We start from the raw sequence: 18,068 nt of genomic DNA, 5'->3' as shown, positions 1-18,068 counted from the left end.
ACATACCCACACAAAGAAACGAAACACAAATTTACCACAGAGCTATTTACATGGCCAATACATAGCAGTGTGACTGATTAGTATTTGCATTTGTTTCCCATATCAAGTTCTCAAAGGAATAATGCTGCAATTATTCCCTCTCAAAGACCTCTCCATTCATTTTCTAACAGGCTTTACCTGCTCCCACAATGCATGGCTAATATTTATATACTGAAATTGATGTTTATGTAATGACCCTTTAAAATACAGTGTGGTCTAGTTAAATAACTTTAATCGCATAGCATTTTATGGATTTTTTTATGTCTTTGAAATAAAGCAGTTACACTTTTTTACTATATGTTCAGTTAAATATAAATTTGCATTTAAATTAGTAACTAACACGAAGCAACTAGCACGAAGGTCAGTAACGCTCCTGTTTCAACAACATTAAATTGTATTTAACAGGTATCTTAAATGTTAATCTAGCCACCTCCTCCAGCTTGTTTGAGGAAACACCAAGAGATTCCCAGGGCAGCCGAGAGCTATTATCTGTCCAACGTGTCCTGGATATGAATGTGAGAAAGCTCATTTCCGCTGCTAGCATCCAGAACCTTATTCTTTTGGTCACTACCCAAGGCTCTTTACAATAGTTGAGGGTAGGGACGTTGGACGACCAGTAAATCGAGACCTTTGCTTTTTCACTTTGAGTCAATCTCCCACTCCCCTTGCCCATCACTCCTAAACAAGACCTTGAAATATTTAAACTCTTCCGTGGGACAATAACGCATCCCTGACCCGGAGTGGGCACTCCATCTTTTTCTAGCTGACGACCATGGCGTAAAACTTGGAGGTGCTGATTCTCATTCCGTCGCTTCATACTCGGCTGCAAACTGCTCCAGAAAAAATGAACAGAATCTGTGACAAAGGGCAGAACTAGCAAAGTCCAAAACCCACTGGGAACGAGTCTGACTTATTGCTGGCTATGCGGACAAAGCAACAGTTTCTGTGGGATCGAATGGGTCTTTAGCAACGGGTCCGACCACGCATACTCCCGAAGCATTTCACACAGAATACTCAGAGGGTATGGCTTCTGCAAGTCCGCAAAACACATGTAGATTGCTTGGGCTACCTCCCATGAACCCTCAATCATTCTCAAGAGTATAAAGAGCTGGTCCAGTGTTCCGTGACCAGGGCAGTTATTTGGGACAAAAACCACATTGTTCCTCCTGTATCCCGAGGTTCGACTAACCAGCTGTTAGTCGAACCTCAGATACTCTACTTTCCAGCACCCTGACATAGCTTTTGGGAGGCTGAGGAGTGTGATCACCCTATAGTTGGAGCACAACCTCTGGTCCCCCTTTTTAAAGATGGGAACAACCACCCCAGTTTGCCAATCAGACCTTTGGCTTGTCAAAGATCTTTTACCGTCCAACAAAATTCTTAGTTAAAGTCAGCAGTGCTCCACCCACACTATACACAGTGCAGGTAGACCACCACTTTCCCCTCCTGAGTCGACTGATTGTTTTCCAGAAACCATTCGAGGCAGTCAAAAAGTATTTTTCCATGGCCTCTCCAAACTCCTCCCACAGCCCAGTTTTTGCTTCAGGCACTGCCCGAGATGTGTTCTGCTTGGCCTGTTGGTAACTATCGGCTGCCTCCAAAGTCCCACAGGCTAACCAAGCTAGGTTAGGACTCCCTCTTTAGTTTGATTACGCTCTTCACCTTCAGTGTCGACCATTTGGTTCAGGGGTTACACCCATGCCAGACACCAACTACCTTGCAGCCACAGCTCTGTGTAGCAGGTTCAGCAATGACTCAATGTCCCTAGTCTACCAATGGAATGTTGTCGAAGCTCTGCTGGGAGTGGAAGTGGCCTAGGGTGTACCATATGTTTCTGTGTTTTTTGTTTATTTGTTTGTTTGTTTGTTTTTTGACGGTATGTCTTTATAGCACCTATTTAATGGTACTGATAAACAGTATCAGTAAATTTAATACTGCAGTGAAAGTGTCCATGGCTCCTTCATCTCTGTATTCTGTAGGTCTGTAGTCAGTTTTATTTAATACAGTGCCAAATTACAACAACAGTCACCTCAAGGCGCTTTATGTTGTAAGCTATACCCTACAATAATACAACAAAGAAAACCCCAACAATCATATGACCCCTATGATCAAGCGGTTTGGCGACAGTGAGAAGGACAAACTCCCTTTTAACAGGAAGAAACCTCCAGCAGAACCAGGCTCAGAGAAGACGACCATCTGCCATGACTGGTTGGTGTGCTGTGTCTATTTTTCTCTTTGTCGTCCCCCATTTCTTTTGTGTTGTCCAGAAGGAAATGGAATGCGGTGCTACAAATGCTGTGACTCTTCTATACTGACCTATAGGTGGCAGCAACATGCCAAGATATATAGCAATGTGCAAATAAAGATGAAGAAGAAGAGGACTGCAGGCCAAAAGAAATGGATGTAAATAATTGAGAGGAAGGAAATGGATTCAACACATTTGTTAGAGCTCAAGGATATAATCAAAAGTATTGCTGAGTTAAACAGAATAAAAAATGAGCAGAGGTATTCTAGCGTTCACAAAACACTCAATATTTGATGGTTAATTGGAGTACAATTCAGCCTGTGTAAGTTCAGTGGTTTTCAAGAATCACATAGGTACTGCTGACTGCTGAACTGTATAACATGACATTTCATTACCATGAATTGTTCAGGTGGGAAACATTTGGTCCTAGCATTCATATGGATGCTACTCTAACGCATTACTGCCCATGTTATTGGACACCGAGCAACCCCCTGATGGGGTTGGCGTCCCACAGAGAACAGTGTATCTTACCACACCACAGAAACTGCTCAGTGGATGTATCATACAACCCATATAACACAATGGATGCTTTAACAGCATCCCAGTACCAGACAGTACTCCTGTGACATAATAGCTGGAGATGGCTTCTATTTCGTGGCTGATAAGTGAATATTTAGGTGTGCTCATTTTAGCACATGAGGGAGACAAGTTAATGCTTCAAGTGCTTGAGTGGGTCGAAGAATATTTTGGCTCCAAACATCTTAACTGAATATGTAATATAAATTATTTTAAAATGAAGATTATTTAAAAACACACACACAGCTAAACATTACCATTTGAGATGCTTTCTCAGCAGTCAGGCTGTTTTGCTTGTCATTTGCATTTGATCAGGATATTGTTAATTAAATTATGTTATTAAATCACAGACCATACTATCTATAGGGCTTCCCCTTACCATTGGCATAGATGGGAGGGAAAGTGGATACTGGAGATGAGGATTGAGTTACACTTGATTGATCCTATTAAAGCCATAAAACAGGAAAGGGAAAAGAGAGAAAAGGGATGTAATGTGTTGGTGAGTATCACTGTTATCCACAGATACCCGATAAATATGAGAGATTTGAGTGAAAATCTTACTTTCCTGGCGCAGTCTGTGATGATCTCTTGTCAAAGGTGACTTTTATGGAAAAGTAGCATGAATAATGAGGTTTCTTTTATGTAAAGCTGCATGATCTGTTTTAATTTATTGAACTTTTTTTGCTTCATCATGCTGCCCCAATAATTTAGTGTGGAAAATGTAAGTAGGAGGCCTTGTGTAATGACTGCGTTTGAACCATTTATAAATTGGCAAATGATGGCTTGAGGCTGCCAAACTGGTCAGCTAAGACTAATCAATTTGCAGCCTATAAAACAGCTCTCTTGCAGTTAATCTACAAGCTACTGCAGTGAGTGAAATGCTTGCAAATCTCTATTGATTCTTAAGAGAACCCACTGAAACAAATATCAGTGAGCAACTTTTATTTATTTCATGACTGCACCTTCAGATATGAAGATTCATACCTATGTTTTATCATCTGAGAAGGGGTCCGCTTTAGCATAGGAGTGAAAATATAAAGAAAGGAGACAATGTGGCAAGCATCTACAAAAAAAAAATCATCCTCTTCCTCCTCACCTCAAGATTCATCACCTGAGCTGAAGTCAAGCCTCTAACACATGAAAATGTGTATAAACATGTTTATGTGTTCTAGATATTGTTGCAATTAGTCATTTTCAGCAGCTACGAATGAGCCGGCTTTAACAACAGTAGCTGGTTGTAAGCTATTATGCCAGCTAACGTTAGGCTTCAGTGTCTTAAAAATCACATTTTCTCACTGACAGTTTGACACTCTGCGAATTAACTCTCGTATTTGCTCTCATGTGAGAATATAATTTGAGTCCACTTACGGTAAAAAAAAAAAAAAAAAGTTTCATTAATGCTCGGTAACAGTGGATAACAATAGCTAACAGCGGTGCTAACCGACAGAAAAGTTCATTGTATCCTCAACATCTCACCTCAGTATTGCTGTCCTCAGGAAGAAGTGAGCTTCTCTGACTCCATGACTTGTATCGGATTCTTTTCACAAAGATTTACAGCCTCCTCCAGAGTAAATGGTTACATAAGCTTGTCATCTGGCATATAAACAGTGGACTGGTTAAATTTTCTTAACCAAATCCAGTTGTTAAGTGGTGACGTATAAACCCTGCTTCCAGGTCCAAACTACTCTGCGTTTATTAAGTGATCACTGTTGGCCTCTCTCGGCAGCACATTTTAAAGATTGTTTTTTAAAACCTTACAGTATAACTACAGACCAGCAAATACAACAACATATTAATTAGGGGTGGGGGAAAAAATCGATACTGTGTAGTATCGTGATATTTTGTTTGCTAATAATGTATACAGGGACAGCAGAAATTGATATTTTGTTACAAAAAAGTTTTTGTGGACTGGAACATGCTCTGACTTCAGAGCATGTTGATCAGCTCCTTTTTCTGAGCAAGAATCCTGACATTCCTTCACTGTCCAAATGTGTTTAACTTTTTTTTTTTTTTTGGCAGCGATAAACTAAATTTAAGACATGTTTTATGTTAATTAAGTTTAAAACTTTTTTTATTTAATGTAAAATTATATTTTGTTTTAATTTACTTTCAAATTCTTCAGTTGCTGAATGGGCTGCATAGTTTTCATAAATTGCATAGTTCAGAATAGCTATAATTGTACCAGACGGTTGCATTCAGTTAAGTTGGACTAGACTGTAATACAAACCGTTCAGTTTGTCAACAATAAAACTGACTGAAATGAGAGAAAGACTGAGTGTGAGACTTTGATATTAGATAAAATGAATATTGATAAAGTTTACCTTTATGTACAGAATCTGAATATCGCAAAATATTTTAAAAAATTGCAATAATATCGTATCGTGCGTTAAGTATTGTGATAATATCGTATCGTGGGATGTATGGTGATTCCCACCTCTAATATTAATCACTAACCTTGTATTGTGGATGGATTATCTCAGTTGTTCTCCTGACTGAAGTTTGGTCCGTTTACAGCATCCTGCCATGCAATTGCATTTGTCCCTAACCATTGGAAACCCTCACATTAACTTGAATCAAGTGGAAAAAAGTTAGCGTTCATCCTCCAGCTTTACCGTGTTTATATTATGCTAACCATAACTGTGTAGCTAGCCACCACTTACCACATCATTATATACCAGCTTGCTCAACTTCAGTAACCCTACAAACGTCACTGCTGTTTAGTTTTTTGTCTTTGTTTATGTCAGAAGTGATAGCAGAGCGGTATGTATTAATTTTTTCTGAAATCCCTCAGTCAGAACATGCTATATTATCTTTAGATGGAAACTAGCGAGTCAACTCCCTGCTAACTTCAAACTCCGTTAAACTTCATAAATTCTGTTTTCGTGGATGCTTGGATGTTAAATTTAACAGTAGTAGGAACACACCGATTGGCCACAACTATTACTGGGTACAGTCTAAATTTTATGTTTTCGATCTCTCTTGGTTGACTAAAGCTGCAACTATAGCTAGGATTATGTACTTAAGTTGGAAGGTGTAAGAAAAAAAACTTGAATGAAGTTGAATCCAGTCTATAATCTACTGACATCTAGTGGTGAGGTTTTATACACTGTAACTTTAAGATAGCTTTCATCAGTTTTCAGTATGTGGTTCTACAGCAGTCAGATGTTTCTACATATTAGAGCTGAAAGCTGTTTTCAGTTTTGTCACTGATACTCATTGCTTTAGCTTTAGTTTATAATAGTCTTTGGCAAGTGTAACTTGATGTCATTTAGTAATTAAAGCTACTATAAATGCTGCTGATCTGTTATTTCGCCCCATCATTGGTTCTTTCTCCATCCTTGTAGATCTGTTTTTCCATTTCTCTTTGCCATAGAGGTTAGCCTTCATAAATAAACAAGAGATAGGGAGGGGTAAGTCCATTAAAAGTTCATGCTGCAACAGCTTTAATGGTAGTGGTCACATAAGGACTTCTAGTTCAAATTCACAAGGAAATCCAATGATGATTCTCTGGATGCTTTTCTTGTCACTCACAAAGTTGAGTTATTAAGCTTTAAGATATGCTCTGAGTCTTTATTTCAGTAAATACTGTCACAACTCATCATTTTGTGTCCATTTAGGCTCTTTAGTCTGCCTGTTTCTAAATGTGTAAGCTCTGTTTGCCAGGCTCATGAGAATTGCATGTGATGCTTTGCTTCAAGTGAAAAAGCATCTAAATATCATCTACATATCAAACAAGACATATTCAAATTGTGCATTTTTATAACAAATAAAAAATTAAAAAGTTAGTGCAGCATAACGAACAAGGGCATCAAATCGCACGATCCATGAGCCACATCCAACAGCTGCAAAGAACCTGCAATTTGTGAATGTTTCTGTTTGCTAATCATTAAGGCCAGCATGGTTGCTGAATAATTGTGTACTTTGCTAAGTTACTTAGGTAATTTAGCAAAGTACACAATAGTAATTTGGTGAGAGTTAGGTATTTTACAACTACAGTGCTTAGGCTGTGTGGGTTAGTTATCTTCACAGTTGTCCAGTTAATCTGTTTTCTTTTAACAAGGACAGTTAATTGCCCATTTTAATAATGAAAATACTCAAATAGCCAGGGCTGGTACTTCTAAAACTGTAGTGGCCAGTATATCATGCCAATATCTCTTTTATAATTTTTTTGCAAGGTCTTGATCATGGTGAACTCTTCAGGTTTTCCACCTAGCATTTTAAACAGGTGTTCAAAGTCTCTCTGTCACTCTGTCGTCTTCAAGATGCCTGCATTTAGTCTGTCTAGCCTGTTGCCGATTTTTAAGTTTGCACCATGGATACACGGTGAAGTGCTTTCTCGTATTCTTTCTATCACATTACAACTTACCACAGAACTAGTTCAGGACGTTTAGAGATTTAATTATAGATTTACCCAACAAAAGTGTTTGTGGACCAATTTGTGTCAGTTAATTTATGTTTTTTCACACTTTTTTAATGATATGAGGATAATACCACAGCTTATTTTAAATCTATCATCCATATCAACCATATTCACTGACTAGCTCACACAAAACAGTCCATTATGATCTATTTCATATCCATTTCCTTGTGAAAGCAATTTAAACATCAAGATTGTTTACGGTTTGGGAGAGAAGACTCATTTCAGTGAGTTGAAAGTGTTTAGCTGCTTACTGGCATGTTCTGATTTTCCTCTCAGTACTTAATGTTGGTAATGTTTTAGTGGGACTTCTCAGTAGCAAAACGTGTACCATAGCTTCATTGACAAATGATTCTCCTACCAGAAACGCTACATCCAGATGAACAGAATGAACTTTCTGGGATTTCCTTACCAGGATGACTGAGCGTGCAGTTTATGTTATCTGTTGGCCCTTCAACTAAACTTTGATGTAAACTTTGGAGGTCATTCAAAGCCCTTCTTTGGATATTGGCTGCCTTTTCTTCTTTTCTCTGTCAGGACGATCCCACGCTGCATCAATTATGTTGTGGTACAGGCTCTGGGGAGGCACACCATGCTGACATAGGCCAGGTTTTTGGCTAAGAGCTCTTTGGGAATCATCGTGTTGATGCAAAATACAATGTTGTGTGTATCAAACTTTGTTATCTTTGGCATTTTTCATAGACTGAGCTGAACAAATGATGTGTATTTGCAACAAGCTGCTAGAAACAAAGTGCTTTGCTAAGTCGACTGTTATGTGTATACACAATACTGATTCATATTAGGTTAGTTAGGTGCTTTATTCAGTTGAGTGGCTTAAAAGACAAAAAAAAAACCTTCCTCTGAAAAGGGTGAGGTACAAGGATTTGACTGAAGATGAGTGAAAAAGCAGCCAAACAGAAACTGAAAGACATTCAGAAAGCCTAAAGGACTATTGGCTTGAGACAACTTTAAAGGACTTGTGGGCAGTACTGTTTTAATCCTTGTAGCCATGATTTTGCAATGCATGTAGTATTTTTTTTTTTTTAACGTACTGTTCAGATGAAACCAAAGTGTACATAATTGTCAATAAGCATTCTGTCTGTGTGATCATTTGTTTGTGAATCGCAGCAGATCATATGGACAGTATGGGTTGATTCATCAAAATGGAAAGGGCAATTAGCTGGAAGCTAATGAGTGACTTAATGACGGCAGGAAAACAACTGACCAAGGGAAACAGAAAGAACCCCACTCAAAGCTGAAACCACAGAAATTCTAATATACATAAATGGCACAATCAAGCTCACCACTATAGCTGCAAAATGATTATGGAGGATATAAAGCATAAATCTTTTGCCACATCTCATCTATGCACATAAAAACTCCATAAATCAAGGCGGATCCCGAGCTTTCTCTTTTTCCTCTTCAGCTCATTATTTATCAGCAGAACACTGTCAGGTGAAGGACAGTTAAAGGCTTCGTTTTTTTGTCGCACCTCCTTCCATCTTTTAAGCAGTCTCTGTCCATATTGCATTCTTAAGTTCTTCTTCTTCTTTTTTGGCCTCTTTCAGACATACAGTGTTTGTTCGCACCAATTAATTTAATATTTTATTAACCAAATACTTATTTCAAGTTTTTATATGTTTTAAAATCTCAGATCCTAGAATATAATTTCTGGTCTTTTTCTAATGCTATAAAGTCTTATTCCTACTGCATAATTGCCTAATTGCAGTCTTCTTCAGTCCACCCACCAGCTCCCACAATACATTTATTAAGTGAAAAGGTAACTGGCATCTAACTCATAATGAAGTTAGATGCCAGTTATCATTTCACCTCCTGTAACTGATTTCATTCAGTCAGACAAATGCAGTTACGATCTTACAAACTACTGCCAAAAAAAGCAGGTTGGTGCCAGTGTGGGCAGCTGTGATCCAAGAACAGAAGGATGCACAGCCCACATTGTGAATATGCATTATAGTCCAATTGGTCCTGCCCACTCGCTGTCTAGAAGACAAAAAGTTAAATAAGACATATTACCTTTCAATACCACAGATAGTAGGGAGCTCTAGTGAAAAAAGGTCCCTTGTTATGTCTGGGCTTGACTTTCTTTACCACCTTTCCTGTAAACACTCACTGCAAAGCAAAATAAAAGTCAGCTGGAGCAGAAAATAGTTCTATCAAGTCACAGATGAAGAAATGGACTGCTAATTGGTACCCAGTAATAGTTTATCAAAACTGAAGCACAGATATCTGAGACTGACTTGACCTCGCAGCAAACCATAATATTATTCAAATAAAAGCGCTCTAAAAGTTTATGATGCAGATGCATGCGTGCACACACACACAAACACAAACTGTGCATTTCCCTTTTTATTCTGAGTAAACTGATATGTTTCGTAGGTCATTATTTTGATTTGCTGTGGTACAAGACAACAGAGTGATATTCACAGGTGGGCAGACTTGAGCAAGTGAGGTACTGGAACCTAGAACGGGAGGTTTGCCCACAGGGAGCATAAATAAAAGTTATAAGATAACTGACTATCCAATAGTCAAAGAAAAATTGGCAGATTAGTCAGCTACCAAAATAGTCTTTAGTTGCCCTAATTGCTAGTAACCTAGAGGAACTACAGTTTTTGCCACATTTTCCAGCTCTTGGTGGTTTCCTCTCATGTTTGCCCATCAAGAGAGAGAATGACAGAATCACAAAAACTGTGATGCAATCAGGAAGATCTCGCATCTTGCAAGTGAGGTATAAATCTTTTAGCGCCTTCTCTTACTTCATCTCAACATTGTTAAGAGCTTAACGGAAACCACACATTGAGCATGCAGGTGGAGGATGTGGAGCTGCTGAATGGAAGATGAATGACTGTTGAACTATGAAATACAATCCCTGCAGTTTTGTTTGTTTGGTTGACTTTAGTTCTCTGGAACATTATCCAAATTGATTCCAATTAGAAGATAAACCGCTGAAAGCTTTTTTGCTTATGAGCAACCTGAGACACAAAACAAGTGTTACAGCATAAGAGGTTTGTGTGGGATTAGGAGTGTAGCAGTGCCTTCCACTTTCCCCTCTTTTATGCAGTGATGCAGAACGTTAACCTCCGGGCATCTGAGTTGATTTATCCATGAGGGGAAAATGAACAAAACAAATAAAAAAGAGAAAAAAAAAAAGACTAATGCCTTTTTGGTGCAACTCAGTCACTGCTATATGGGCCAAATATAATGGTGTTGTCGCCCTTGCAAACATCAACGGATCCGTTGCAGTTGGCGCATGAGTGTACAATTGGCTGGCGTTTGCTCCCATTTTAATGATAAATCAGTACAGAAGCTCAGAGACTCACAGATTGTACAGGAGGAGATCTTAAAAGACACTCAAAACTGTGCAAGTTTTGTTCTGTTTTTTAATTTAACAGAATCTACCACAGCTCTTTCTTTTTCTTTTTTTTTTTTTTAAAGTGAAAAAGTATATCAGTCTTCCAACAGCTTGACCAGACCAAACCATACTGTAGCATGGCCTTTGGTTTTGTGTCAGGAAGTATACAAATTCTGCCAAATCAAGCATGCAGATTCCTTGTTTATTCTGCAGTGCTTGTATCAATATCTAACCAGTGCCCTTCCCCTGCGTTTTTCTCTCCTTCTCACTGTCTATAGCTCAGATCGACTGATGGATGACACAATAAGGTAAGCCCTTCTTTCCCTTATTCATCTGTGTCTGGTTCTTACAAAGATTTCTTCTTGTTTGTTGTTGCTAAGTATGTGCTCACAGAGCATTGTTGCTTTGCATTGATTTCCCCTTTATAATGTGGCTGGCTCTTTTCAATATAATTTAAAGTCTCTTAAGATGAGTATTGTTCTGGTTTCTGGCTATAGTTAAAAAATGGGTTTAAAAATTACAGTTCTCTCAGGTGTGACAGATAACACGTTATCTTCTTAAATATAATGAACTGTAGTTTACAGGCTATCCTTTTAAAAAGTTTTGTAGATGTAGTTAGTTTAATCTTAATGACCTCAGTCCAAGGAGAAGAGGCACTGTTTGCTGCACATATTGCATTAAGAGGCACTATCATAATTTGTGATCTGGGGTTTTATTCAACAATTTGCTGGACAGTTTAACATTCCTCGTTTAGGTCACCAAAAAACAAAAACTGACTGATCAGAGTGCACTTCTGTCCTCCAGCTCTGATTCTCATGAGCCGGTTAATACTGACTAGTCGAGGTTGCTGGTATCAGCAAAGTGATTCTTCCTGACTGAGGAGAACATGATCCCCAAAACACAGCTCCAGGCCAAGACTGCAGATTGTCCCCTCAACAACCTCCAAACCACAGGAGATGCTAAGACCCCACCCACCCGTGCTCACACATCACACGCACAACACGTTCAGACGAACACAGTGGTCATAGTCTCTCAGTGCTCAGTCGAAACACACATGCACACACACACACACACACACACACAGCTCATCATGTTTACCAGCCAAAAGAGTAAACAACTGGTGATTTCATTTACTTTGTTTTCACCGGCATCCTCTGGGGATCTTTTACTCTGAGATGGGAGGAATTGGTCCCCTATGACTAGTTCTGTTTGTCACCAGTCTGAATACTAGCATAATCCTACATGTAGTGAAAATTTAAAATAATTGAACATTTTTTGCTCGAATCAAAAATTTTCCTTTCTATAATATGACATATGTTCAAATAGTATATTATTCATTGTGTCGTATATAAGGGGCGTTAACGGGTCTAAAAGCTTTTATAATTGACTGATGTCACATCATCTTTAAACCGATTAAATGATGCTTCTCAGCATGTCATGTCTTTTTAAAGTAACTTCTCTCCTTGCATAAGCAAACCAGTACCACTCGCAGCCACTGCTGCTGGCATCTAGCCATTAGTTATTGTTTATAGAACCTGTTTGTGGATCTTTTTTGGTACAGCTGTGGAGAGGTTACTGTAAGAGAAATAAATGATTATTAGGGATTAGTTCTTACAACTAAAAGTTGAACAAAGTGCTTGAAGGTGGGCTCTGAAGCTTGTATTGATTATTTTGTGTAACATAGAGCCTGAAACTTTTCCTGCCAACTGGTCAGCTGCACTTTGCTGCTCTGAAGATTCCTGAGGCCCAAGTTTTAGAACAAGAAGCACAATACCACAGCACATCTGTACTGCCCTTATAGGTGCCTAACCATCCCATAAAGATACTGCATGTAGGAGGGAGGAATAGTGTTTGAATGAGCAGGAATGATCACAATTTTAGGTTTTACCCTTTAAATCCTTTTCTGTAGTTTTGGTTTACAAAAAAAAGGTTTAGAAACAGTACTGAATGACACAGGGGATTTACAGCACCACAATGTTTGGTGGAGACAACCAAAGTAAAAAAGAAAAGATAAAAATTACATTTTCTAACTCGCCTACAGTCAGAGGTACTTTTCTATTACTAATAAAGAGCAAAGACATGAAGGATTGTCACTTTTCTCTACTCATCTGCTTTGCTACATCTTTCTTTTTCTTCAGCATTGCTATGGCGACCAAGGAGAACGTAACCTTCCAAAGGGGCATGCTGAAATCCATACAGAGCAAGGTCAATACTCTGGCCAGTATCCTTTATGTTGCACATGTGCAGTGTTGTATGCGGGGAACCAAATGACCTCCTTTAAAGTTATCTTTAAAGGATTTCTAGACTGAAATCAGTATAGGACATTCAAAAATTAGCGCTCACATATTTGATAGAAAATGGTCTTTCTTATTAGGATTTATAGAAATGTAGCCAGTAATAGTGTTACTGAGGTTACTATATCCCATATTTGTGTATTTTTCCTTAATTTACACTCTTTCAGACCGTTTCCCAGCTATCAACAACCTCATTCAGCGAATCAATCTGCGAAAGAGAAGGGACTCTCTGATCCTTGGCGCGGTGATTGGCGTTTGCACCATTCTCCTCCTGCTCTATGCCTTCCACTGAAACTCAGTCTTTAAAGAGGCAGGATTCATCTGCTCTTTGTAGCATGGAAACTCTCTGGGGGCTGAGCTGAGTGATTGGAGGACCCTGGAGGTTCCCGAGCAGAAGGACATTAAGTTGGTCCAGTTTTGGGACAGGAGCAAATTTTGGCCAACATTTTCTACTGAACCTGTATTTAGCAGCGGGGACAGATGGCGGGTTGGTGGTTGGGTGTTTTCTGCCAACAAGAGAACGAAGACCAAAACTACAAATAAGACTAGATAAAAAATATATATTGATAAATCACCTTGAGAGCAATTCTGTGCCACTGAAAGTGTAAAGAGACTGAGATTGTGTGATGGATTTATTATTATTTTTTTCACAGGTGAAGGATTTTAAGCTGAATGGTTGTTTTTAATTGGTGGAGTGGGATGGATAGTTAATTGTGGGCTGTACAATGTGAATTAATAAATTATTCATATCAGTATGTACAACAAAGTGTGTGACACTAGAAGATGCTCATTTAGAACATTTTTGAAACTCTATTATTTGAAACTTCATCAACATTTCTGCATAAATGTAATGCCACCACAAGGCTCCAATAATACTAATAATAATAATAATAATAATCTGTTACATTTTATGTGTTTTACCCGTGGAAAGTGGATTTATAAAGTTAATGACAGGTGGGAGAGAGATTCAAGAAAGTGATATTGAGGTTCAAAGGCAGAGCCATCGTTTGTATCTTACATTTTTACATTCAGAGGTTCTGAGCAAAAGTGTTAAGCCACCCCACATTTCTTCGTTTTTGTTTGAAAATGGGAAATATGTGCAGCAGTTTTTTGAAACATTTATAAGCCTGTACAACTGTACAAAGGAGTTTGTACAGTTCTAATAAGCTTGAAAGTCAATATTTCGTGGGACCAGCTTTCTTGTAATTTCTTTTGTCTTCAGCAAAAGTTCTCCAGATTTCTTGATAGACGTTCAAAACTCTTCTTTGGATATTCGATGCCTTTTGTTCTTTGGCAGAGTGTTTGGGATCAATGTCATGCTAAAAAAGCTGATGGAACTGCATGGTGGATCAGTCTGATGATACTTTTGCAAATACAGCCCCAAAACACGACGATTTGAATAAAAACCTGTGTAATGTTGCCTTTCCTCCCTGTTTCTCTACCTTGCACTGAGACCATTTCTGATGAGACTTCAGTGAACAGTAGACGGACAGAAAATTAGTGAAGAAGAAGCCAATATCCAAATAAAACCTTTGAAAGACCTTCAGGAAGACAAAAGCACTATTGCGCAAGAACGCGTTAAAAAAGTCAAGAAAGACTGGCTCAGTGGAAGCAAAATATAAAGAAATGAGGGGTGGCTCAAGACTTTTGGACAGCACTGTCAATAAATTAACTCACAGGTTAATCAGGAGCCATTACTTGTTAAAATAAGGCATTTTTAGTATAAGGCAGTCATGGCATAGAATGAAAACAATCATTACTTGCACACATCCACATTAATATATACATTTCAGTTACTTCTTACTGTAATCTTTTAAACTTGTGTTAAAGTTTTTGTAACTTGCTTGATCGTCTAAGTTCAGTCCTAAATCATTGAATATAAGAAAGCATTAAATAAATGGCAGCTTTTCTCTTTTGGGACAGTTGATCCACATGCTTGCCTGATTGGCTGTTTTCAAAGCCATGCAAAATAAAGTATCTTTTAAGAAGAAAAAAACTGGTGAAATATATTCAGTCACAAACCTTTTTATAGTGCACTGCTTCAAGGTTTCCATAGCAGAAAAATGAAAGCAGGGCTTGATGACCAGCCTCTGGTGGAGTTAAACGTTTTGCACATTTCACAGTGTACCTGGCAGACCTGAGCCTGACTGACTGCGTCTGGTTTGAATCCACTTGGAACTCAAAGAGGCACTAGAGGAGCTGAATCCTTCAGCTGAGAAGGGAATGACTGCAGACAGGCTTCGACTCATTCGATTAAAGTCTTAGTTTGTTGGTGCCGGTGCTGGAATGTGAAAGCAAAGCAGCTGTGTGAGAAACATCAATGCGCTTTTCTCTCACTGCTTCAGGCTGTCAGTTGACTGTAATCCAATACAAAAATGTCCACAACAGTGGAGTGATGAGAGAGCCTTTGGTTTCTTGTCCTCATCCCCTCTGTATGGTGCCTTCCTCACAAAGAAAACCAAAAGAAAGATATATAAATAAAAATATGGTCTGTATCCTGATTTGGCATTATGACAGGAATAGCCTTTTCTTCATACTACAGCAGTCAGAATAAATTGCCACCTGCCCATTAATATCTTACGTCCTTTAGGGGGGAAATCCTGCGCTGAAGTCTAAGTATAGCTCAGGAGTGTGTACGTGCTGTTGGAGGACTGCAGAGGTGCAACTCCTGAATGTTTTAGCCACTCAACTAAGTGCTAGATTCTCTCAGAAGAGTCTTGCTACAGTAACTTCTGGCTAGCAAATTTCCTTATTAGAAGGAGCTAAGGTGTAAAGACAGAAATCTTGTCTTTTTTTGTGAACAAAGTGAATATTTAAAAAGCAGTTTAAGCATTTGAAACTAAGCCAGGCCTTTATTTGTGAGTGTGTGTGGTTGAAGAGAGCCATAAAATGTTTACCCCCCCCACACACACACACACAAATTCTCTCCTACTCTACAGTCTGTAGCTGTGGTGACCATGATAAATGGTGTTTGTGTTCCCTGAAGTCGAAGTGTGTATGCCCTATGTACAGGGCTTGGATACAATAAAAGCAACAACAGCTGTGCAATCCAATACAGGACAGCAGACAACAGCACCAGTGCAGAGTTGAATCAATATCTTCTTCTGTCAGTCTCAATGAAAACTGAACAATACACAAATATTACATTCACAAATGTACCACAGTGGAATTTTTTTCTTCTCTGTGGGAAAAGCCTTTTTTTTTTCTTTCTTTCTTTAGACGCCAGTCATGAGAAAAACACAGATGGTCACGGACATGCAAGAAAGTTGGGTGATTCAAAAAATTTAGTTTCATAGTCAGGCTGCCTGAATTTGGCTGTTGACTGACCTCTAGTGCCACCACTAAAATTAAGCTTTTAAAGAAAATGCATTGATAATTAGTAGATAAATGGAATATGTTTTGGCTGTAAATGTCAAATTCTTGCCAGAATACAATAATAAAAGTGTTCCTTTACTTCTAAAACAATCATTGAGCAGATAAATCTGCTCAATGATAATACCTCAGTTTCCAACCAACAATATTCTATTCGTACTTTAGCCTTAGCAACCAAAGTTAAGAAGGCAAATATCTAATTAGGCATTCACATGGCAAATCAAGGCATTCAGGTATTTAGGGATGTAGACGTGGTCATGAAGAGTTGCTGAAGATCTACTCGAGCATCAGAATAAGGAAGAAAGGTGATTTTAGCAACTTTGAGAACTGTGAGTATTTCAGAAAGGGCTGATCTACTCACACAACCGTCTCTACGGATTACAGAGAGTAATCTAAGTTCTAAAAATAAAAGAGTTCCTCCACAGAGTTTCCCACAATGGAATAAAAATATACGCTTTAAAACCACCTTTACCTGTCAAAGGTGGTGTGGGGTCCTGAGTTTCATTTTAGGGCTTCCTAAAGAATGAATATGGACTACACTTTAACAAAGGGACAGAAAGAGATCCCAAAAGCTTGCTTACAGTCGGGCAAAACAGTATTTAGTCAGCCATCAGTTGTGCAAATTCATGGCAAGGGGCCAGTAACCATGGCAACAGACCGGTAACCATGGCAACAGACCGGTAACCATGGCGACGCGTCCGTAACCACGGACCGGTAACCACGGACCGGTAACCATGGCGTTGCGTCGGTAACCATGGCGACGGGCTGGTAGCCATGGCAACGGGCCGGTAACCATGGCAATGCGTCGGTAACCATGGCAATGTTCCGGTAACCATGGCAACGTATTTAAACCATGCCATTGGCCCGGTAACCATGGCAAAAGGGCGGTAACCACGGCGACGGCCCGGTAACCATGACAATGCGTCGGTAACCATGGCAACGGGCCGGTAACCTGGCAACGGGCCAGTAACCATGGCAACGCATGTAAACGCATGTCAACACGCCGGTAACCATGGCAATGGGCCGGCAACCATGGCAACGCTTCGATAACCATGGCAACGGACCGGTAACCATGGCAACGCGTCGGTAACCATGGCAACGGGCCGGTAACCTGGCAATGGGCCAGTAGCCATGGCAACGCGTCGGTAACCATGGCAACGGACCGGTAACCATGGCGATGCATGTAAATGGATCGGTAACCATGGCGACGCATGTAAACAGGCCGGTGACATGGCGACGCATGCCAACGGATGCCAACGGATCGGTAACCATGGCAATGCATGTAAAACGCATGCCAACTTACCGGTAACCATGGCAATGCACAAACAGGGGCAGTTAAGCTAAGTTCAAGTCAGCAGACAACGGAGCTAACTAGCAGCAGCTAGCTAGCCCAACTCAGCAGAGGTGTTCTCAGCGAGGTGAAGAGCGCAAGAACTGAGGGATGACTGTGATGACAGCGGCTATATGGGCAGGCGGGGCCGTCCGCGTGTCATCACACGTCATCTGCTTTAAAGGCGTGAATAAAGGTTTCTTTAGCCAGGACACGCGAGGGCGTGATATCCCATGTGTTGTACCGAGTGAATCGACTGAAAAGGAACTGTTTACACTCTGCTATCCCAGTATGAGTTCTTTGCAAAAAAAAGAAAGAAAGAAAGGAAAACCGTGTACGGTTATACAGTTTATGTATGTATATTGTGAATTCTGTAGAAAGGAATGCTGTGTGTGTGTGTGTGTGTGTGTGTGTGTGTGTGTGTG

At 39.5% G+C, this 18,068-nt stretch overlaps 1 protein-coding gene across 1 annotated transcript in view; it reads left to right on the top strand.

Moving 5' to 3' along the window:
• gosr1 (golgi SNAP receptor complex member 1) overlaps positions 1–13,700 on the top strand; it is a 25,261-nt gene extending 11,561 nt beyond the window's left edge. Inside the window, exons 7-9 of the mRNA XM_005720777.2 lie at positions 10,926–10,955; positions 12,786–12,868; positions 13,109–13,700. Of these exons, the coding sequence (XP_005720834.1) occupies positions 10,926–10,955; positions 12,786–12,868; positions 13,109–13,233 (238 nt within the window). The 3' untranslated portion in view covers positions 13,234–13,700. The remainder of the gene's footprint in view (positions 1–10,925; positions 10,956–12,785; positions 12,869–13,108) is intronic.
• Positions 13,701–18,068: the final 4,368 nt, after the last annotated feature.

Source organism: Pundamilia nyererei, unplaced genomic scaffold (assembly GCF_000239375.1).
Source record: "Pundamilia nyererei isolate P.nyererei 1_Seehausen unplaced genomic scaffold, PunNye1.0 scaffold00003, whole genome shotgun sequence".
Taxonomy (NCBI): Eukaryota; Metazoa; Chordata; class Actinopteri; order Cichliformes; family Cichlidae; genus Pundamilia; species Pundamilia nyererei.
This window is presented reverse-complemented; position numbering and strand designations above follow the sequence as displayed.